This window comes from Hippocampus bargibanti, linkage group LG06 (assembly GCF_051943395.1).
Source record: "Hippocampus bargibanti isolate YZ-2025 linkage group LG06, ASM5194339v1, whole genome shotgun sequence".
NCBI classification, from domain to species: Eukaryota; Metazoa; Chordata; class Actinopteri; order Syngnathiformes; family Syngnathidae; genus Hippocampus; species Hippocampus bargibanti.
In genome coordinates, this window is record NC_142739.1 from 27,455,203 (window position 1) to 27,478,266 (window position 23,064).

The 23,064-nt window shown below is 41.1% G+C and overlaps 2 protein-coding genes across 4 annotated transcripts; both read right to left on the reverse strand.

Moving 5' to 3' along the window:
• Window positions 1-6,813: 6,813 nt before the first annotated feature.
• tomm40 (translocase of outer mitochondrial membrane 40 homolog (yeast)) lies at window positions 6,814-13,885 on the reverse strand. 2 transcript variants are annotated; one of them, XM_088999347.1, is made up of 9 exons: window positions 13,752-13,885; window positions 12,247-12,485; window positions 11,727-11,887; window positions 10,129-10,230; window positions 9,941-10,046; window positions 9,351-9,473; window positions 8,817-8,893; window positions 7,170-7,272; window positions 6,814-7,069 (listed from the first exon to the last, which is right to left on the reverse strand). In XM_088999347.1, the coding sequence occupies exons 2-9, from the start codon at window positions 12,464-12,466 to the stop codon at window positions 6,930-6,932; spliced, it is 1,032 nt and encodes a 343-aa protein (XP_088855473.1). In that variant the 5' UTR covers window positions 12,467-12,485; window positions 13,752-13,885; the 3' UTR covers window positions 6,814-6,929. The 2 variants fall into 2 exon arrangements, with proteins under 2 accessions (XP_088855473.1, XP_088855474.1); XM_088999348.1 differs by lacking the exon at window positions 13,752-13,885 and having other exon boundaries at window positions 12,247-12,498.
• Window positions 13,886-14,499: 614 nt separating this feature from the next.
• Window positions 14,500-22,975, reverse strand: ddx61 (DEAD (Asp-Glu-Ala-Asp) box helicase 61). Of its 2 annotated transcripts, none has more exons than XM_088998213.1 (13): window positions 22,796-22,975; window positions 21,761-22,352; window positions 21,614-21,677; window positions 20,538-20,642; window positions 19,708-19,837; window positions 19,404-19,550; window positions 19,026-19,120; window positions 18,544-18,666; window positions 18,335-18,463; window positions 18,067-18,247; window positions 16,617-16,718; window positions 16,321-16,525; window positions 14,500-15,048 (listed from the first exon to the last, which is right to left on the reverse strand). In XM_088998213.1, the coding sequence occupies exons 2-12, from the start codon at window positions 21,907-21,909 to the stop codon at window positions 16,323-16,325; spliced, it is 1,428 nt and encodes a 475-aa protein (XP_088854339.1). In that variant the 5' UTR covers window positions 21,910-22,352; window positions 22,796-22,975; the 3' UTR covers window positions 14,500-15,048; window positions 16,321-16,322. The 2 variants fall into 2 exon arrangements, with proteins under 2 accessions (XP_088854339.1, XP_088854338.1); XM_088998212.1 differs by having other exon boundaries at window positions 16,316-16,525.
• Between the last annotated feature and the right edge of the window lie 89 nt (window positions 22,976-23,064).

Genomic DNA, 23,064 nt, shown 5'->3' on the forward strand with positions numbered 1-23,064 from the left:
TTACTATACATGGTCGTTTTTTTCGGCTAAAAACGCCTTACTATACATGGTCGTTTTTTGGGCTAAAAATGCCTTACTATACATGGTCGTTTTTTGGGCTAAAAACGCCTTACTATACATGGTCGTTTTTTTCCGCTAAAAACGCCTTACTATACATGGTTGTTTCTTCGGTTAAAAACGCCTTACTATACATGGTCGTTTTTTGGGCTAAAAACGCCTTACTATACATGGTCGTTTTTTGGGCTAAAAACGCCTTACTATACATGGTCGTTTTTTTTTTGCGCTAAAAACGCCTTGCTATACATGGTCGTTTGTTCGGCTAAAAACGCCTTACTATACATGGTCGTTTTTTTCGGCTAAAAACGCCTTGCTATACATGGTCGTTTCTTTGGTTAAAAACGCCTTACTATACATGGTCGTTTTTTTCGGCTAAAAACGCCTTGCTATACATGGTCGTTTCTTTGGTTAAAAATGCCTTACTATACATGGTCGTTTTTTTCGGCTAAAAACGCCTTACTATACATGGTCGTTTTTTGGGCTAAAAACGCCTTACTATACATGGTCGTTTTTTTCCGCTAAAAACGCCTTACTATACATGGTCGTTTTTTGGGCTAAAAACGCCTTACTATACATGGTCGTTTTTTTCGGCTAAAAACGCCTTGCTATACATGGTCGTTTGTTCGGCTAAAAACGCCTTGCTATACATGGTCGTTTTTTTCGGCTAAAAACGCCTTGCTATACATGGTCGTTTGTTCGGCTAAAAACGCCTTACTATACATGGTCGTTTTTTTCGGCTAAAAACGCCTTACTATACATGGTCGTTTTTTCGGCTAAAAACGCCTTGCTATACATGGTCGTTTGTTCGGCTAAAAACGCCTTACTATACATGGTCGTTTTTTTCGGCTAAAAACGCCTTGCTATACATGGTCGTTTCTTTGGTTAAAAACGCCTTACTATACATGGTCGTTTTTTTCGGCTAAAAACGCCTTACTATACATGGTCGTTTTTTGGGCTAAAAACGCCTTACTATACATGGTCGTTTTTTTCCGCTAAAAACGCCTTACTATACATGGTCGTTTTTTGGGCTAAAAACGCCTTACTATACATGGTCGTTTTTTCGGCTAAAAACGCCTTGCTATACATGGTCGTTTGTTCGGCTAAAAACGCCTTACTATACATGGTCGTTTTTTTCGGCTAAAAACGCCTTGCTATACATGGTCGTTTGTTCGGCTAAAAACGCCTTACTATACATGGTCGTTTTTTTCGGCTAAAAACGCCTTACTATACATGGTCGTTTTTTGGGCTAAAAACGCCTTACTATACATGGTCGTTTTTTTCCGCTAAAAACGCCTTACTATACATGGTCGTTTTTTGGGCTAAAAACGCCTTACTATACATGGTCGTTTTTTGGGCTAAAAACGCCTTACTATACATGGTCGTTTCTTTGGTTAAAAACGCCTTACTATACATGGTCGTTTTTTGGGCTAAAAACGCCTTACTATACATGGTCGTTTCTTCGGTTAAAAACGCCTTACTATACATGGTCGTTTTTTTCGGCTAAAAACGCCTTACTATACATGGTCGTTTTTTTCGGCTAAAAACGCCTTACTATACATGGTCGTTTTTATCGGCTAAAAACGCCTTACTATACATGGTCGTTTCTTTGGTTAAAAACGCCTTACTATACATGGTCGTTTTTATCGGCTAAAAACGCCTTACTATACATGGTCGTTTTTTGGGCTAAAAACGCCTTACTATACATGGTCGTTTTTTCGGCTAAAAACGACTTGCTATACATGGTCGTTTGTTCGGCTAAAAACGCCTTACTATACATGGTCGTTTTTTTCGGCTAAAAACGCCTTACTATACATGGTCGTTTTTTGGGCTAAAAACGCCTTACTATACATGGTCGTTTTTTTCCGCTAAAAACGCCTTACTATACATGGTCGTTTTTTGGGCTAAAAACGCCTTACTATACATGGTCGTTTTTTCGGCTAAAAACGCCTTGCTATACATGGTCGTTTGTTCGGCTAAAAACGCCTTACTATACATGGTCGTTTTTTTCGGCTAAAAACGCCTTGCTATACATGGTCGTTTGTTCGGCTAAAAACGCCTTACTATACATGGTCGTTTTTTTCGGCTAAAAACGCCTTACTATACATGGTCGTTTTTTGGGCTAAAAATGCCTTACTATACATGGTCGTTTTTTTCCGCTAAAAACGCCTTACTATACATGGTCGTTTTTTGGGCTAAAAACGCCTCACTATACATGGTCGTTTTTTGGGCTAAAAACGCCTTACTATACATGGTCGTTTCTTTGGTTAAAAACGCCTTACTATACATGGTCGTTTTTTGGGCTAAAAACGCCTTACTATACATGGTCGTTTCTTCGGTTAAAAACGCCTTACTATACATGGTCGTTTTTTTCGGCTAAAAACGCCTTACTATACATGGTCGTTTTTTTCGGCTAAAAACGCCTTACTATACATGGTCGTTTTTATCGGCTAAAAACGCCTTACTATACATGGTCGTTTCTTTGGTTAAAAACGCCTTACTATACATGGTCGTTTTTATCGGCTAAAAACGCCTTACTATACATGGTCGTTTTTTTTCGGCTAAAAACGCCTTACTATACATGGTCGTTTCGTCGGTTAAAAACGCCTTACTTTACATGGTCGTTTCTTCGGCTAAAAACGCCTTACTATACATGGTCGTTTTTTTCGGCTAAAAACGCCTCACTATACATGGTCGTTTTTTGGGCTAAAAACGCCTTACTATACATGGTCGTTTTTTCGGCTAAAAACGCCTTGCTATACATGGTCGTTTGTTCGGCTAAAAACGCCTTACTATACATGGTCGTTTTTTGGGCTAAAAACGCCTTACTATACATGGTCGTTTTTTCGGCTAAAAACGCCTTGCTATACATGGTCGTTTCTTCAGTTAAAAACGCCTTACTATACATGGTCGTTTTTTTCGGCTAAAAACGCCTTACTATACATGGTCGTTTTTATCGGCTAAAAACGCCTTACTATACATGGTCGTTTCTTTGGTTAAAAACGCCTTACTATACATGGTCGTTTTTATCGGCTAAAAACGCCTTACTATACATGGTCGTTTTTTTGGGCTAAAAACGCCTTACTATACATGGTCGTTTTTTTCGGCTAAAAACGCCTTACTATACATGGTCGTTTTTTGGGCTAAAAACGCCTTACTATACATGGTCGTTTTTTGGGCTAAAAACGCCTTACTATACATGGTCGTTTTTTTTCCGCTAAAAACGCCTTACTATACATGGTCGTTTTTTGGGCTAAAAACGCCTTACTATACATGGTCGTTTTTTGGGCTAAAAACGCCTTACTATACATGGTCGTTTCTTTGGTTAAAAACGCCTTACTATACATGGTCGTTTTTTGGGCTAAAAACGCCTTACTATACATGGTCGTTTCTTCGGTTAAAAACGCCTTACTATACATGGTCGTTTTTTTCGGCTAAAAACGCCTTACTATACATGGTCGTTTTTTTCGGCTAAAAACGCCTTACTATACATGGTCGTTTTTATCGGCTAAAAACGCCTTACTATACATGGTCGTTTCTTTGGTTAAAAACGCCTTACTATACATGGTCGTTTTTATCGGCTAAAAACGCCTTACTATACATGGTCGTTTTTTGGGCTAAAAACGCCTTACTATACATGGTCGTTTTTTAGGCTAAAAACGTCTTACTATACATGGTCGTTTTTTTCGGCTAAAAACGCCTTACTATACATGGTCGTTTTTTGGGCTAAAAATGCCTTACTATACATGGTCGTTTTTTTCCGCTAAAAACGCCTTACTATACATGGTCGTTTCTTCGGTTAAAAACGCCTTACTATACATGGTCGTTTTTTTCGGCTAAAAACGCCTTACTATACATGGTCGTTTTTTGGGCTAAAAACGCCTTACTATACATGGTCGTTTTTTTCCGCTAAAAACGCCTTACTATACATGGTCGTTTTTTCGGCTAAAAACGCCTTGCTATACATGGTCGTTTGTTCGGCTAAAAACGCCTTACTATACATGGTCGTTTTTTTCGGCTAAAAACGCCTTGCTATACATGGTCGTTTCTTTGGTTAAAAACGCCTTACTATACATGGTCGTTTTTTTTCGGCTAAAAACGCCTTACTATACATGGTCGTTTCGTCGGTTAAAAACGCCTTACTTTACATGGTCGTTTCTTCGGCTAAAAACGCCTTACTATACATGGTCGTTTTTTTCGGCTAAAAACGCCTTACTATACATGGTCGTTTTTTGGGCTAAAAACGCCTTACTATACATGGTCGTTTTTTCGGCTAAAAACGCCTTGCTATACATGGTCGTTTGTTCGGCTAAAAACGCCTTACTATACATGGTCGTTTTTTGGGCTAAAAACGCCTTACTATACATGGTCGTTTCTTTGGTTAAAAACGCCTTACTATACATGGTCGTTTTTTGGGCTAAAAACGCCTTACTATACATGGTCGTTTCTTCAGTTAAAAACGCCTTACTATACATGGTCGTTTTTTTCGGCTAAAAACGCCTTACTATACATGGTCGTTTTTATCGGCTAAAAACGCCTTACTATACATGGTCGTTTCTTTGGTTAAAAACGCCTTACTATACATGGTCGTTTTTATCGGCTAAAAACGCCTTACTATACATGGTCGTTTTTTGGGCTAAAAACGTCTTACTATACATGGTCGTTTTTTTCGGCTAAAAACGCCTTACTATACATGGTCGTTTTTTGGGCTAAAAACGCCTTACTATACATGGTCGTTTTTTGGGCTAAAAACGCCTTACTATACATGGTCGTTTTTTTCCGCTATAAACGCCTTACTATACATGGTCGTTTTTTCGGCTAAAAACGCCTTGCTATACATGGTCGTTTGTTCGGCTAAAAACGCCTTACTATACATGGTCGTTTTTTTCGGCTAAAAACGCCTTGCTATACATGGTCGTTTCTTTGGTTAAAAACGCCTTACTATACATGGTCGTTTTTTGGGCTAAAAACGCCTTACTATACATGGTCGTTTTTTTCCGCTAAAAACGCCTTACTATACATGGTCGTTTTTTGGGCTAAAAACGCCTTACTATACATGGTCGTTTTTTGGGCTAAAAACGCCTTACTATACATGGTCGTTTCTTTGGTTAAAAACACCTTACTATACATGGTCGTTTTTTGGGCTAAAAACGCCTTACTATACATGGTCGTTTCTTTGGTTAAAAACGCCTTACTATACATGGTCGTTTTTATCGGCTAAAAACGCCTTACTATACATGGTCGTTTTTTGGGCTAAAAACGCCTTACTATACATGGTCGTTTTTTAGGCTAAAAACGTCTTACTATACATGGTCGTTTTTTTCGGCTAAAAACGCCTTACTATACATGGTCGTTTTTTGGGCTAAAAATGCCTTACTATACATGGTCGTTTTTTGGGCTAAAAACGCCTTACTATACATGGTCGTTTTTTTCCGCTAAAAACGCCTTACTATACATGGTTGTTTCTTCGGTTAAAAACGCCTTACTATACATGGTCGTTTTTTGGGCTAAAAACGCCTTACTATACATGGTCGTTTTTTGGGCTAAAAACGCCTTACTATACATGGTCGTTTTTTCGGCTAAAAACGCCTTGCTATACATGGTCGTTTGTTCGGCTAAAAACGCCTTACTATACATGGTCGTTTTTTTCGGCTAAAAACGCCTTGCTATACATGGTCGTTTCTTTGGTTAAAAACGCCTTACTATACATGGTCGTTTTTTTCGGCTAAAAACGCCTTACTATACATGGTCGTTTCGTCGGTTAAAAACGCCTTACTATACATGGTCGTTTTTTGGGCTAAAAACGCCTTACTATACATGGTCGTTTTTTGGGCTAAAAACGCCTTACTATACATGGTCGTTTTTTGCGCTAAAACGCCTTACTATACATGGTCGTTTTTTTCGGCTAAAAACGCCTTACTATACATGGTCGTCTTTTGGGCTAAAACGCCTTACTATACATGGTCGTTTTTTGCACTAAAACGCCTTACTATACATGGTCGTTTTTTGGGCTAAAAACGCCTTACTATACATAGTCGTTTTTTCGGCTAAAAACGCCTTACTATACATGGTCGTTTTGTCGGTTAAAAACGCCTTACTATACATGGTCGTTTTTATCGGCTAAAAACGCCTTACTATACATGGTCGTTTTTTGGGCTAAAAACGCCTTACTATACATAGTCGTTTTTTCGGCTAAAAACGCCTTACTATACATGGTCGTTTCGTCGGTTAAAAACGCCTTACTATACATGGTCGTTTTTTGTCAGCTAAAAACGCCTTACTATACATGGTCGTTTTTTGCACTAAAACGCCTTACTATACATGGTCGTTTTTTGTCAGCTAAAAACGCCTTACTATACATGGTCGGTTTTTTTTTGCAAAAAAGGTCTTATATGGTCGTTGACTGAATTACCCTGACCGAATTACCATGACCAACGATTTTCCTGTCAAAATTTGAATTTTTATCTTTTAAAAGAACTGCCCTCGGGCATCGACATTTATTTGTGTCCATAACACACAACCATATATTACGTCCACACACAGACTTGGTTTGATTTCCACGCAACATCCTTGCCCTGGCGTGGGCGTTCCTCTGCAAGTAAAGACAAATTGCGATGCACCACGCAGGTGCGGCCTGGTGGTCTCTGTCTGTGGCGTCCCCCCCCCCCCCCCCCCCCCAGGAATAACAAAAGTAAAACAGCGTCTCTGAATGTAATGTTGGCGGGAAAACTCATCCGGGTTCGTGCGGGTGTGTGTTAGTTCATCTGCGACCGACCGAGCCGAAGCCCGCCAGCTGGGTCCTGGTATGGGGGGGGGGGGGTAAGGGGGCCGACGGCACCGGATCCGGTCCCGTCTCCGGCCACCCTGGCCCATTCTTAACCGATGATGACGCTGAAGCCGCATTGAAACTTGTTCTTGCGGTGGTTGAGGAAGGCTCCCAGCGCCATGGTGAGCGGCAGGGGAGGCAGTTTCTTCTCCAGCGTGGCGCCCACCACCCAGTTGCTGTCCACTGAGCCTGTCGAGTGAAAGACAGACAGAGGAGCGAGACAATGAAAAGAGAAAACGTGAGATGGAGGTCCCCGTAAATTCTGTGAGAGCGTGACGATGGCGCCTACCTTTGAAGAGCAGGTTGGCTTTGGGCACGTCCAGCTGGTAAGCTAAAGACGTGGTGGTCTCCCTCATCCGCATGCTAGCTTCAAACTCCACGCCCACCTGCAACTGTGGCGGCAAACAAACAAACAAACGTTACTTTTAGCAATCACTTTGCTAGTTTCAACGAAGAGCAATTATTTAGCAAATGTTGAAGTATTGTATTCTACATTTTCACATTTAACCACGCTTGATTACATTTACTGTTTGTACATTTACTAGTTGTTGGGTTAAATCTTGTTCTTTTCTTCGAGTTCAGTTTTTCATTTGTGTAGTCTTAAATATTCAATCGGCCCGTTTCCACAGGCTGATTAATTCTTTACACGGAGCTTTGTCGCCCTCTTCTGCCTCTTTTTGGTGCTACATAAGTGATGGAAGGACTGCTACAATATGTCCCTTTTTTCAGTCAGGGGTGTTCCTTCAGTGACGTCACATACGGACTCGTCACCAACTCAAAAACAAGACTTCCGGAATATTCAGCACGAGTCTTAAAATGTAAAATATAGCTATATGCGGTGGAATCTTTGTAAAATACGCTCAGTAGAAGTCATTTGAAGCCATTTTACAAATTATGGACACAACTTGTCCGGAGACGTCGGTTGTCCTTTAAGGTTTGTATACTAAGTACATAAGCTAAGTACATGTATACTAACATATACAAATAACTAAACTTTATACATATATGGACTTACTAACTGATAAGAATAAGTAGAAATGAATAACTAGATAGATAGGTAAATAAATATGTAGGTAGCTAGCTAGTAGCTAGCGAGGTAGCTAGGTAGGTAGTTAGCAAGCGAGGTAGCTAGCAAGCAAGGTTGGTAGCTAGCTAGATAGCTAACTAGATAGGCAAGTAAATATGTAGGTAGATAGCTAGGTTTCCACGCAACATCCCTGCCCCGGCGTGGGCGTTCCTCTGTAAGTAAAGACAAATTGCGCTGCACCACGCAGGTAGATAGCAGGGGTAGTAGCTAGCTAGCGAGGTAGCTAGGTAGGTAGTTAGCAAGAAGGTAGCTAGGCAGGTAACTAGATAGATAAAACAGCTAGCAAGGTAGCTAGGTAGGTAGGTAGCTAGCTAGATAGATAGGGAAGTAAATATGTAGGCAGATAGCGAGGCAGCTAGCAAGCAAGGTTGGTAGCTAGCTAGATAGCGAACTAGATAGCTAGGTTTCCACGCAACATCCCTGCCTTGGCGTGGGCGTTCCTCTGTAAGTAAAGACAAATTGCGCTGCACCACGCAGGTAGATAGCTGGGGTAGTAGCTAGCTAGCAAGGTAGGTAGTTAGCAAGCGAGGTAGCTAGCTCGCGAGCTAGGTAGCTAGCAAAAGAGCTACCTAGCTACCTACATAGGTAGCTCGATAACTAACTAGCTACCTATCTAGCTAGCGAGGTAGCTAGATAACTAACTAGATCGGTAAGTAAATGTGTAGGCAGATAGCTAAGTAGATAGCTAGCTAGATAGGGAAGTAAATATGCAGGTAGATAGCTACATAGCTAGCAAGCGAGGTAGCTAGGTAGGCAGCTAGCAAGCGAGGTAGCTAGGTAGGTAACGAGGGATGTAGCTTGATAGATAAATGTGCAAGTCTTTAGAGCTCCAAAATTGCGAAAACGTACCTGATCGTTGGCTTTATGATAATACGTGGCGTGACATCCTGCTCCTCCCAAAGTCAACGTGGCCACGTAGTTGTCACCTGGACACAAAAAGCAATCACGTTCACACACAAAAAAAACAAAAAAAAAACAAATTGGCTATGATGACCACTGATTTTTAGCCACCTTTTTTTTATTCAAATGAGAAAGTCATAAAACGACAATTGACAAATACAAAATGGTTGCAGTTACCACTAGATGGAGGTAAACTCAAGCAAAGACAATACAGGGTTGATTTCAAGCAAACTTTCGCAACTCGTGCCGGTATGAGAAAGCGCTTCATAGGAAATGTTTTCAAAAAGATTGACATTTATGACAACATTGATGCATTTCGTCACTCTGTAGCGGATTTTCACTTATCGCAGGTTTCTGTCCCCATAAACTGCCATAAGTGAGTGTACACTATTTTTTTGTTGTTGTGAATGCTAAATTTGGTCGTAATCTGTTTCGCCGAGATAAATTAAGTTAAAAAATAATAATAATAAAATATAATTTTACCTGTGTATCTGCCCAGGAGTGACGTGACCGTTCCTTCCTCGCCGGGTCTACGGTGATAAACGAGCTCACCGCCCAGAGCGAGGGCGGACGTGATGGACTGGAGATAGTGGGCCACGACAATGCCTGAAAAAAAAAATTAAAAAAAAAATGAAGATCCAAATAAGTAGAAGGAGACAGGAGGTGTTTGCGGGGGGAGGTGGGGTTATCATACCAGCATAATAATAATAATAATAATAATAATAATAATAATACATTTCATTTCTAAGCGCCTTTCAAAACTCTCAAGGTCACTTTACAGTCACAGTTCCTGTGGGTGATCAGCGACAGCCACACGCGCCAGCGTTCACTCAACCCGGGAGTAACTCAAACAGATAGAAAGCTATCCAGCTAGCAAATAGATAGCTAATAGCTCGCGAAAAGATAGCCAATGGCTAGCAAATATATAGCTAATAGCTAGCAAATAGATAGCTAATACCTAGTGAATAGATAACTAATAGCTAGTGAATAGTTAGCTAATACCTAGCGAAGAGATAGCGATTAGCTAGCGAATAGATAGCTAATAGCTAGCAAATACATAGGTAATATCATACCAGAGCCTATGAGAACATCCGGGTTGCCTAGCGTCAGGGCGGAGGTGAAGTCGGCCCCGCGGTACTCCAGGTCACACTGCCAGTTGACAAATTTGTGCTGCTGGGTCTGAAAAAAATACATAAATAATAAACACACAAAATGAAGCAAAGGCATTGAGGGCTATGCAGCACATGTGCAACAACATTACCTGGAGGGCAATTTTGGAACGGACGGCGGAGGTAAGCTGGTGGATAATTTGGGCATTAAGGCTCCCTGTGTTGTCCATGTCGCCCACCATGACCGGGAAGGACTAAAAGGGGGAAAAAAAAACAACAAAATGGTTCTTTGCACTCCTTTGTCATCACTTATTTTTCTTCTAAAATAATAATCATCATCATCATAATACATTTCATTTATAATTTTTTGATTCTGATAAGCGCCTTTCAAAACTCCCCAGGTCACTTTACAGTCACAGGATCAGTTTTTCTTTGGGTGACCAGTGGAAGCCACATGCGGCAGCGTTCACTCAACCCAGACTAACTCAAATAGATAGAAAGCTAGCTAGCTAATAGCCAGTTAATAGATAGCGAGCTAGATAGCTAGCTAATAGAGAGCTAGCTAACAGATAGCTAGCTAGATAGCTAGGTAATAGATAGATAGATAGAGAGCTAGCTAATAGATAGATCACTATATAGCTAACTAGATAGATAGCTAATAGATAGCCAGCTAGTTAGTTAAATAGATAACAAATAGACAGCTAGCTAGCTAATAGATAACTAATAGCTAGCTAGGTAGCCAGCTAGATCGCTAGCTAGGTAGCCAGCTAGATCGCTAGCTAGATAGCCAGCTAGCTCAAGTGAGCAACATAATGTAAAAAGACCAGGAAAGGACCCATTGTACACTTTCTGATCGACATTATTCATAAATTAGAACATTGACGCCATGATACTTTCTTCCAACAAAACAATTACAGTGAGACCTCAACTTACAAACAGCTTAACTTACAAACTTTTCGTCTTACAAACGTCAAATTTATGAAAATTAAAGCTTATAATAAACACTATTTTCATAATACAGACCCACCACGGCTGGCGTAGTGATCTTCGGCGGAAGCACACGACCGAACAGCACCAACAGTCCTTATGGAAGGTGACTCTCCTTCCATAAGCCATCAACGACCATCAAAAAGGTAAATAAAACTTTATTTTACAGCGCAGTTTATTTCTTTAATTACAGTCCTCATGCAATTCCCTTTGACCTTTGACCTCCAACGCCATTCCATCAAGCCATAAATGACCATCACAAATGTAAATAAAGTGACTTTATGATACAATGCAGTGTATGTCTTTCATTGCAATACAATAGCACATTTATTATACATAGAATAAGGTATATTGTGTGTAGTTTTAAGGCTTATTTAGTTGAAAAGGATATTTTATGGAAACCCGGGAACGGATTATTCCCATTTTAATGGTTTCCTATGGGAATTTTCTTTTTGAGATACACACTTTTCGCCTTACACACTCTGTATGGGAACCAATTAAGTTCGGAAGTTGAGGTCTCACTGTACTTCTTTTCAAATCACAGTCAAGCGTGAATCAAAACCACCTGAGAGATGTCAAGCATTGAAAGAGGCAAATTTTACACACCTTTTTTAAAACTAAATACACATAGACAGGCAAACAGACAGCTAGGTAGCTAGCTCGGTAGATAAAAAAAAAAAAAGTCTTGAAAAGTTGCCAAATATCATCCTGTGAATCGACTTTTCAGAAAAAAATATGTTTCACGTCGGGGTCACCGGCCTACCTCGGTGGGTCCCGTCTGTTTGCTGCCGACGTACGTGGATCCGAAACGATAGCCCGAGTCGCCCAGAGTGCTGAGGGTGATGGTGTGGCTGACCTGGAAGTGGTTACTCAAGCCTTTGTTCACGACTAAGCGCACGCCTTCCATCTGAAGAGGGAAAACCTCTACGGAGCCGAGAAAAAAAAAACAAACAAACAAAACGCTACAAGTCACCATATCATAAACCACAACGTAAAAAGACGATTGATCCAAACGTGATGCTCTTTCATCTAGAACTTCATGTCACAAAGAGGGTGCAGCAAGTGCTGAAGAATGAATGACTATCTGTGTCTTTCTATTTTTGATGTAGTTTTTATTTTTGCCTTTTCAGCAGCTCCTGTATTTTGTTTTTTCTACTTCTTTCTTTCCTTTCCTCGTCCTTTCATAACTTTGCTGCTGTGTAATGTAAATTTATCCACTACGAGACGAATAACGGTACATCCATCCATCCATCTAAATCCGAGGCCACGTAATTTTTACTTACCTTTACATTTGCGATGACACTCCTCATAAGTGCCGGGATTGGGAAGCGACGACGAAGACTGCGCCGCGTCCACGATCTGAAGCTCCGACGACGGCGGCGGGACGGAGGATACGGAAGGCATGGTGAACCCAGGGGGGACCGCAACCAAGCCCGGGACCCCCTGTACCCCTCCGGCAGCCGGAGGGGGTGTGGGGGAGGCGGCAGCTAGCACACTCCCCATAATATGATGATCGTACTGACTGCAAGGAAGAGATTGGATGGGTGATTAAAACCCGGCGAGTAATTTTTACCTTTTCGCCACCTGCTCGATCAGTTGAGGACCAAAAGGTGAAGACTGCAGTTTGGCAGAACCGGGTTTTCAACATTTAAAGGACGAAGGGGAAGTGTTTACCGACGCCGAGGCGGGTGGGCGTCGGTGCGTATGCGTGGGAAGCCGTGCGTATTTGTGTCAGCGGAACGACACAGTAATAAACATCGATAATACGAAATATAAAATGATAAAAATGACACTAAAAGTTATAGGATTTATAATTAAACTGTAAGCCGCAGACATAGTATTCAATAGAAAAGTTCTTTAAAAACAACAGATTGACATTGTATCCTATCGTGTTGTAGAAACCTCGCGTCGGCCATTTTGAACGCATTTTCATTTACGAGCGTTTGACTTGCGACCGTTTTGTCGGAACAGACCCCGGTCGTAACTCGGATGTTATCTGTATGAAGTACATTTGCCATTTGGATCACATTGAGAACAAGCGGTGGGATAAGTCACAAACTTTTCTGAATGTGTGATTTTCTTTGGCTTTATATCTTCTACGTGTACATGTTGAATGAATAATCAACCAAATCGCAAATATCGAGGGGGTAATGCACCACCAGGATTTGGTAGTTCGGTTTAGTTATTCGACGTTTTTGGGGGCGAGCGGTTAAACACTGAAAATAATCGGTTTAGTCTTAGACCGTTTGTCACCCAGCTCGGTTTAAGATGACTTGTGAAATGGTAATTCAATTGTTACTGTTACTCGTCGCATTCGAATGAGCTTTTCATCCATGTGAGCACACAAAGCTTAATCACAGCGGAATTCAAACGATTCTCAATGACGATTACTCGAAGGGCATAATGAGAAACACGAGCGCACATTCGAGCATAGGAATATAGTAGTTCATGTTTTAGTTAAGGCCCGATTGGGTTCAGTTCTCCGCTTTGCAAGCGAAACGGAACTATTCTGATCCACACGGTGAAAGTTTTTGGATGTTGAAGCCACAAAGTATTGCGACGGACGCGGTTTGGAAGGCACGATAACTTCTCATTCAAGACGAGCTGCAGCATGCTAGCTAGCGTGGCTTTGCTAGCAAGCTAACTAGCCATGTGGATGGCCACGAGATCCGATCGTCCCGGTTCGTGCAAATACCGGCAACGGCTTTACAGCTGTGTCCGGCTTGAACAAGCGACTGTGGCGTTTATTAAGGACATAAAAATGGAATTTGACAGTTAATTTACTCACAATGAAGGATTGGATCCAGGGTAGGGGGGGGACGATCAGCACCGGTAAAGTTCACCGCAGCGTCAGTGTCCGTCGTTGGATCCACCCAGTTCCGGTATCGGCGACAGACGATTGGCTTGCGCCGAATAGTTGCTTCTGGCTATTGGTCAGAATCACTACTGGGTCAGCCGACTCGCGCTGACGTCAGAAGATGGGGTCATCCACCAATCAGCGAGTTCATTCAATCGTCCACTGAATGACATTCCAAGGGTACGTCTGATTTCCGCCACTTTTTATGAGAGCAATGTCAATGTAAAGGTTAAGGGTGATTTCAATACACTCAGTACTGATTACCGACAAATAATTTAGAAGTACATACATACACTGGATGGCACGAAACAGGGCGTGTCCTTTTTTACGACGGAATTTTTACGACACAAATCGGAAGGCGCCATTAAAATTCCCCACACAAAAATACATGAAGAATTACCGATTTTTAAAACACAAATAACTTAGAATTTGTTTTTGTTTGGTCTTAAATATATGAAATGATTTGTTTCCCCTCCCAAACAGGTAGTCGTCCTCTTTGGGGCCCTCAATGGTCAATTACTACTTAGATTTTTTACGATTCCCAGCACCCCCCCACATAGACACCATCCGCAAATAGTGGGCAAACGTTGTCTAGCAGAATACATTACTTTTATGTGCGTGTTTAAATTCAAAAATTCGATTTAATTTGTGTGTGCCCCAAAAAAATGAACCAAGAACATAAAGCTCAAGTTACTTTTATTCTTCATCCAAACGTCCATGGCAACAGCATCTTACAGAGAAGTTCTTGCCTGTCTTGATTTTCAGTGCCCCCAAAAATGAGTTCTAAACATAAAATGGCTTCCACTTGAAAGTGTTGTTCATAGGGGGAAAAACAAACAAAAATTACTCCACCTTATCAAATAAACAGAGTGGTGCTGCCGTTGTTAAGACAAACAACTACAGATGTTAAACCGAGTGCAATTGAACCGGGCCGTTCTGCTTGTTAGTTGTGTTTTTGTGTAAACATGGCGACTGAAGTAGTTTGTGTGTTTAGAAAAAATGGTCGACTCCATTACAGTCGAACTGAAGTTTTCAACAACAACAAAAGTACATTAGGATGGCAAGTGATATTCTTTTAGCAGCAGGATCCAACCCAAAACTTTGGTTTAACATTAACGTGCATACGAGAGACAAGACAGGCATGTTTGAAACAATAGCGAACCAGAACTTTTCACATTTTGTCTTCAGCAATGTTGTGCGATGCCAGAGGTCATCTTTTTTTTTCCTCCTGGAAAAAAAACATGAATGAAATGAAAACATGTTAGGAGGGGTGATCAAATACATATTGCTAATATCTTAATGGCTTTTTAAAATAGGAGCCAGAAATCTCCCTACCAATTATTAAGGGGGGGAAAAAAATGCCAAACCTGGTGTACTTGAGATGAGCAGCCCAGCAAATAGAATGCGCATTACAAATAATGATTAACAAAATATAATAATAATAATACATTTCAAGCGCCTTTCAAAGCTCTCAAGGACACTTTACAGTCACAGATACAATAATAAACAAAATACAATTATAAATAGAAACAAGAGATAAAGAGACACAGAAAATGCGATTTTAAAGAGGTGGATTTTGAAATGGCTGTCGTTACTTGATGACAAAAAAATAAATACAGTGATACCTTGGCTTACGAACTTAATTGGTTCCCAGAAAGTGTGTGTAAGGTGAAAAGTGTGTATTCCAAACACTATTTCCCATAGGAAACCATTAAAATGAGAATAATCAATTCCCAGGTCCCCATAAAACATAATTTTCAACTAAATAAGCACACACAATATACCTTATTTTATGTATAATAAATACCTTTTTACCTTTTAATACCTTTGTGATGGTCATTGATGGCTTGATGGAATTGGATAGCTTTTTGCATAAAGTGTCTCAAGGAGCTCTGGGTTGTACATATTAGAAGTCATGATATTGCAAGAGCAACAGATGCAGGCAGACACACTAGAACCTTCATTAATAGCTGGTTCCCTTGCTTGTATGTTCTCTTCAAATTGTACAGATGGCTTATGCGGGTTATTTGTGGAGCCTGATTGATGGGATATTTTAACCTTGCAGTCTACACTCTGCCTTTGAACTATCAAAGTTGAAACGAGTCCAAATTTCACTATGTTTTCTATCCATTTTCTCACCATTTGACTTTTGTTTTTTTCAGCTTTGTGTGTGTGTGTTTCTGTAACCCCCCCCCCTCGCTTACAGCTGCGTGTGTCCCCTCCCTACCACGGATCTTGACCAATCACGTGCGGCTTTAACCGAAGACTGGGGGCGGGGAATAGAGGGGAGAATAAAAGCCGGCGCACGTTTCAGGAGCTCCAAGAACCGGCTCGTTCGCGAATGACACATTACTCATTGTGGCGCTCCGTGTGTTTCCCGAAAAGTACTTCGTATGCCAAGATTATATTATCGCGAATTTAACGTTCGTAAGGTGAAAAGTTCGTTAGCCAAAGCGTACGTAAACCGAGGTATGACTGTAAAATAAAATACTTGCCACACATTTATTCAGGCAGTTCTGCATCAGTTGTTCCACCGTCGTGGTCATCGTGTTGCACAGAGTGAAATTCTGCCACGTACAGGCTCTTGTCGATGTTGCCGGGGATGGGCTTAATGTCGGTGACCAGCTGGTCCTCGATATTCTTCAAATTGTGGCGGTCCTCCGATGTGATCAAGTTGATGGCCAAGCCCAGGTGACCAAAACGCCCTTGAACATGGCGCGTGTGTCAATCAAGTGCGAGGGAGGCGGGAAATGTGTGTTTATTTGTCGTGGGGATGGGGGGGGGTGGCGGGGTCACCTGATCTTCCGATGCGATGCAAGTAGGTCTCGGCGCTCTTGGGGAAGTCAAAGTTGATGACCACGTTGACTGCCTGGATATCGATTCCGCGCGTGAACAGGTCTGCAAAAATCAATTACAGTAAAGTCTCGTTATATCGATATATCGATAGTCTCGGTTATATCGATACTATTTCTATGCACGCACGGAGAAAATTACATGCAAACAGGTTCGGATATATCGATAGTCCCGGTTATATCGATATTTTTTCGGACTCCCTTGAATATCGATACAACGAGACTTTACTGTAATTAAATTTAAAAAGCCCGTTAACTCATTTGCTCTCATTCACGAATTTATTTGGGAATTGAAAACTGTGATATGGAGCGCCATTCCCGAATTTGTTGGAGTTTTTTTTTTGTGGGGGTGCTGATAAAGCACTAGTCAGACCTCTGGCATTTGTTTTCCTTTTCACTAGGGGGCAGCATTTGCCTTTTGTCCATTTTAGCGCTTTGTTACAGCTTCAGCTGTTGTTAAAGCGCCATATAAACCAATATGTTATTATTGACATTATTATTGACAAGTCTATGGTTTGTTATTTTATTTGGTTTTATTTCATAGCTAGGTAACTGGCTATCTAGTTCGTTAGCTATCTGGCTTGCTGGCTATCTATTAGCTATCTATTACAGTAGCTGGATACCTAGCTGGTTATCTAGCTGGCTACCTAGCTTGTTATCTATTGGCTATCTAGTTCGTTAGCTATATGGCCAGCTCACTATCAATTAGCTAGCTGGATATCAAGCTGGGTACCTAGCTGGATATCTATTGGCTATCTAGTTCATTAGCTATCTGGCTTGCTGGCTATCTATTAGCTATCTATTACAGTAGCTGGCTACCTAGCTGGTTATCTAGCTGGCTACCTAGCTTGTTATCTATTGGCTATCTAGTTCGTTAGCTATATGGCCAGCTCACTATCAATTAGCTAGCTGGATATCAAGCTGGGTACCTAGCTGGATATCTATTGGCTATCTAGTTCATTAGCTATCTGGCTAGCTGACTATCTATTAGCTACCTAGCTGGCTATCTAATTCGTAGGTGATGTGGCTAGCTGGATATCTATTAGCAAGCTATCGACACGAGTTATTTCAGGTTGAGTGAACGCTGGCACGTGTGGCTGCCGCTGCTCACCCACAGAAAAACGGATCCTGTGACTGTGAAGTGACCTTGAGAGTTTTGAAAGGCGCTGATAAATGAAATGTATGATTATTATTATATTAATGTATTTTTTACAGCCTCCCCCATTTCAAGCTCAGATAACTCCAGACCCATATAACTTAGGAATTAACTTTTTTCCTCTGATGAAAGAAGATAGTCTACGTGTTCTAACGCTGCATTGAATGTTGATGCAGTCCTAAAACTCAATATTCTATGGGTCCTGCAATTTGAGTGAAAATGACAAAAACCCTGGCACCTGTGCACACCAGGTTTCGGCACAGTCCGTTCCGAAAGTCGTGGAAGACGCGGTTCCTGTATTCTTGCATCATTTTGGCGTGAATGTAGAAGCAGGAGTAGCCCAGCTGGGTGATCTTCTTAGCCAGGAGCTCCACCCGTTGGGTGGAGTTGCAGAAGATGATGGACTGGTTGATTTGAAGCTGGAACACAACAGGCAAAAAAAAAAAAAAAATACTCAAGTCAGGGGTTTCTTTGAGCAAAAAAAAAAAAAGGAAGTGAAGCCTCACCCGGGAAAAGAGCGTGTTGAGACAATGGACCTTCTGCCGTTCAGTCACATACGCGTAATACTGAGTGACGCCTTTCAAGGTCAACTCTTCCATGAGGTTGATCTCATAAGGCTTCTGCAGATGTTTGTTCTGGATGGAATCGACAACGACAACAACAAATATCTCTCAACAAAATGTTTTTTTTTCCCAACTTTTAAAAGTGGTCATACCATGAACGTCTGCACGCTGATGGGGAACGTCGCAGAGTACAGCAAAATCTGACGGCGCTTTGGTAAGAATCTGATGATGTCCTCAACGATGGACACAAAATCTTTAGAGAGGAGCTTGTCTGCCTGAAAGTGCCAATCATCAATAGGAATTATCCATCCAATCATCCAATATCTACTGTTTATCAGAGTTCGGGTTGCGGGGTCTTCTGCCAGTGGGGCATGCCCGCAACACCTCACTAAGGAGGCATCCTAATCAGATGCCCGAGTCACTTCATCCTCTCAATGTGGAGGAGAAACACCTCGGATGACCGAGCTTCTCACCTTATCTCTAAGGGAAAGCCTGGACACCCTACAGAGAAAACTCATTTCGGCCGCTTGTATCCGGAATTATACAGGTAACATCCGACTTACGACCGAGTTCCGTTCCGACCAAACGGTCGTAAGTCAAAATGGTCGTAAATCGAAATCCTTTTAAAATGTACCTCATCCATCACCATCATTTGGATTTTATCCACTTTGGCTAACCCCTTTTTGATGAGGTCCAGTATTCTTCCAGGTGTAGCAATCACCACGTGCACTGTTGAGAGCAAAATGGTCCGTTAAATACAGTGATACCTTGGCTTACGAACTTAATTGGTTCCCAGAAAGTGTGTGTAAGGCGAAAAGTTACATTGCATCAGTATCCCATAGGAAACCATTAAAATGAGAATAATCCGTTCCCAGGTCCCCATAAAACTAAATAAGCCTTAAAACTTGACTTTGACACCTCTAATTTAAAAGATAACGTCTTCCATTTTTTTCTTGTTTCCCCTTGAAAATCTGCACCTCTCTCGTGCGTTAACCCAAAGATGTGACCGTACCCGTCTCGTCGAGGCGCAGGATGTCATCCCTCAAGTTGGTCCCGCCGGTGGTAGCCATGACCTTGACTCCTCCGAGGTGCTTGCTGAGCTGAATACTGATCTGACTCATCTGAAGGGCCAACTCTCGCGTGGGCACCACCACTAAAGCTGCGTCAAGACAAACACATTGGGGAGGGCTAATGAAAATGTGAGGGTTGATGACAGCGTGGACAAAAGACGGTTAGTCATTCAAAAATCAAGTCAGGAAATTTGATTTAAAAAGACGATCAATATTATGTGAATGAGGAAGTAAAAACTGACTGACCTTGGATATGACCTTTGGAGAGATCAATTCTCTCCAGGAGAGGAATGAGGTAGGCTCCACTTTTGCCCGTTCCGTTTTTGGCACGGGCCAAAATATCTCGTCCGGATAAGGCGACGGGGATGCTTTCCTCCTATGAGCGAGCACACGCATGAAGGACTCGTGCTTTCCTTTAAAGGACAACCGACACCTCCGGACAAGTTGCGTCCATAATTTGTAAAATCACTTCAAATAACTTTTATTGAGTGCATTTTACTAAGATTCCACCGCGTATAGCTATATTTTACGTTTTAAGACTCGTGCTGAATATTCAGGAAGTCTTGCTTTCGAGTTGATTCCCTATGTGATGTCATGGAGGGAACGTATTGCCCCCCCCCCTTTTTAATGCAGTTCGGCGCCAGGACGCATATAATCGACAGTACGACAGTATATCGAATTTTTTTTTGACTCCCGAGAATATCGATATAACGAGACTTGACTGTATTTGTATCATATTCATAACTGAATGAGTAACAAGAAAGCATCTTCTCCAAATCTGAACTCTCTGAAGCCATTGTTTTGATTCCGGAGCAAGGCAGTGTGTGACCAATAGTGACGTCACGAACAGGGGGGCGGGACTTTCTGAATCTGCCCACTTCCAAGCTCGATTTTTTTCAGATTTTGGACACTTTAAGACACATTTTTATTGGTGTTTTGCATTTGACTAAAAATATCAGCCTGCGTGTTTTGGGTATTTTAGATGCTAAAAAACGTTTTTCTGATGTCAGTTAGGAAACAAAAAATGGTGTCTATTGTCCTTTAAATTTAAAGACCACGACAAAACAAAAACACACCTGTATGGGTGAAGGCTTCTCCCATCCCATTTCAAAAATTCCCATGAGCAGCTCCCTCTTGAGGCAATAGTCCTCAAATTCATTTCCTTTGGTGGAGGTGACGTCCTAGGAGTGGCAAAGCACGTCTATTAAGATTTTGAACATTGCCAGCGGCTTTGTGATCTGCAGTTCACACCACAGTGATACCTCAGCTTACGAACTTAATTGGTTCCCAGAAAGAGTGCGTAAGGCGAAAAGTGTGTCTTCCAAATGTTAATTTCCCATAGGAAACCATTAAAAATAAGAATAATCCGTTCCCAGGTCCCCATAAAAAAATAATTGTCTACTAAATAAGCCTTAAAACTACACAAAATATCCCTTATTTTATGTATAATAAACGTGCTATTGGACTGTAATTAAAGAAATAAACTGCACTGTATAGTAAAGTCATTTTATTTACCTTTGTGATGGTTGTTGATGTAGTTGCCTCTTGATATCCGAGTGAATTTGCCATGCTTTCTCGGCAATAATACCCTCACTCACAATGTGCCCTGCTAGCTGCTTTTCCTTAATCCAATTCGAAATAAGTTTTTCAACCTTTTTATTGCCTGAGACCGTTGCTGAGAAAACACAGAAAAACCCTTAGCCACACGTAGCAATGGTCGACTTAGCATACTGGTACTGGGACGCTAAGTCACACAAACGCATGGTGGTTTTCGATGATGTCCTTCTTCTGCTCAACCGTAATTTCTTTTCGGCTAAACACTAGCCAGTGGTGGGGTCTTTTTTGGTCCCATAATAGCAAAAGTACTCCACTCGATAACAAACCACATCTGCCCTCCATGAAAGAGGATGACAAAAACTAGTCCGCCAGCCACCGAGGCACTGTTCGACCATGTGGTTTGGTGTTCATCCGCCGAAAACTCGTTTGTATGGCAAGATTATATTCTCGCGAATTTAATATTCGTAAAGTGAAAAGTTGATGAGCTAAAGCGTTCGTATGCCGAGGGCTCACTGTATATCAAAATCTTAGTTAGCAAAGACAAACATGTATTGACAGTTTTTGGCCCGAAGTGGTCAAGGACCAGTTACTTTACCGATGTTCTAATTCGGTTGTCTTTTGGAGGAAGTTCCAGGCATTTTTTCCAGTCATCCCCGAACCTAAAATAAAAATAAATATATTTTCAAGTACATGATAAAAAAATGTTTTGTAAAATGAAACTACATTTCAAATCAAATCTTACTTGATACCGCCGCTGCTCTGAGGAACAATGCTTCTTTTTGGGGGCTGCTGGCCACTGAATCCCGCAGGCTTGCCACTTCTGATCTGCCTGTTTGCCGTTTTCAGCAAGTCGATCATCTGCGCTGGGTTTGCGGTTCTGGCGGAAGCCATCTTAGTTTTCCTTGTTTTTTTAAATTCGGCAGTGCAAGTGATTTTTGGGAGAGATTTGCTTTTCTTACTGATCAAGTCCAAACAGACGTCCAAATAAAATGGTAAAAAGGTATGTGTCAACAGGTCTCTTGAAAATAAGAGCCCTGTATGTGAATTGTGAATATTTACAAGATAACTCTCCCACAAAAATGGAGAAATTGATATTCATATGAATATTGGAATCAAATATGTGACCTAACATGCATTTTATTTTTATTTTGTAGGGAGTTTATCTAAAAGTCCTCTTCATTATCTTTGCCGGAATAGCAACACAGTTTATTGGTGTGACCTAGACTGTAATGTGTGATGAGTGTTACATGAACAAAGTCCATTCAGTTTTGTTTTGACTTTTTTTCCAGCTGGATTTTACTTCTAGAGAGTGTTTTAGGACTCGTCCGGGTAACCTGCAATAAAATAAAACTTAATAAAAAACACGCAAGTTCAACAAGGAAAATACACGTTGTCACCTGTCGTCAGTCAGTCAAACGTCACCAGAAAATGGGAATTGTAATTGACGTCTCAAATGAACTTTTTTGGGTGTTGTTTTTAATATTCGGGCAAGGTAGCGAAACGTTATCCGTCCCATTTTGCAACTTAGTTAAAAGTTTCGATGTTGTGCTGTGACTTTTCAGGCGAAAGACAAAAGATTGACGATTAACTCAAACACGGTTTGTACAACCCCTTTACGAGTCATTTCCATGCCAGTAAAACATACTTTGGGAGCCAGCTCGAATTTTTAACTTTTAAAATATTTCAAAACTTTGAATGAATTCCACTACCTCAGATTAGCATGCTATTAGCCTAGCCTCACTCTTTAGTGTTAAAGCGACTCAGTTGACGAACCTACCTTGAAGTTGCTGTATTCACCCAATGGAGCCTTGGGTGAGTAATATTTTAACGTAATATATAGATATATAATACACAACTAATTTGATAGTAGTTTTGTCGTCATTTCTATAAATCTTCCGCAGTTGTATAATAAGACGTCTTTTGTTGTCTCGCTTTCAAATTACTGATAATTCAACATGGCCGGGCGCTAACCTTATGATTGGTCGGTCAACATGATAGAGGCGGGCCAATAACTGACCAATGCGATTGCTGGTTCTTTAAAATAAA

Excerpts from the sequence above, each read along its gene's own strand:
- ddx61 (XM_088998213.1), bottom strand. The coding sequence starts at position 21,909 with ATGGCTTCCGCCAGAACCGCAAACCCAGCGCAGATGATCGACTTGCTG. Across the intron at positions 19,121-19,403 it reads CCTGCGCCTCGACGAGACGG|TGCACGTGGTGATTGCTACA; the intron begins GTACGGTCACAT and ends TGCTCTCAACAG. Across the intron at positions 16,526-16,616 it reads GCATCGCATCGGAAGATCAG|GGCGTTTTGGTCACCTGGGC; the intron begins GTGACCCCGCCA and ends GCCATGTTCAAG.
- tomm40 (XM_088999347.1), bottom strand. The coding sequence starts at position 12,466 with ATGGGGAGTGTGCTAGCTGCCGCCTCCCCCACACCCCCTCCGGCTGCC. Across the intron at positions 9,474-9,940 it reads GGATGTTCTCATAGGCTCTG|GCATTGTCGTGGCCCACTAT; the intron begins GTATGATATTAC and ends TTTTTTTTTCAG. Across the intron at positions 8,894-9,350 it reads ACTCCTGGGCAGATACACAG|GTGACAACTACGTGGCCACG; the intron begins GTAAAATTATAT and ends TTTTGTGTCCAG.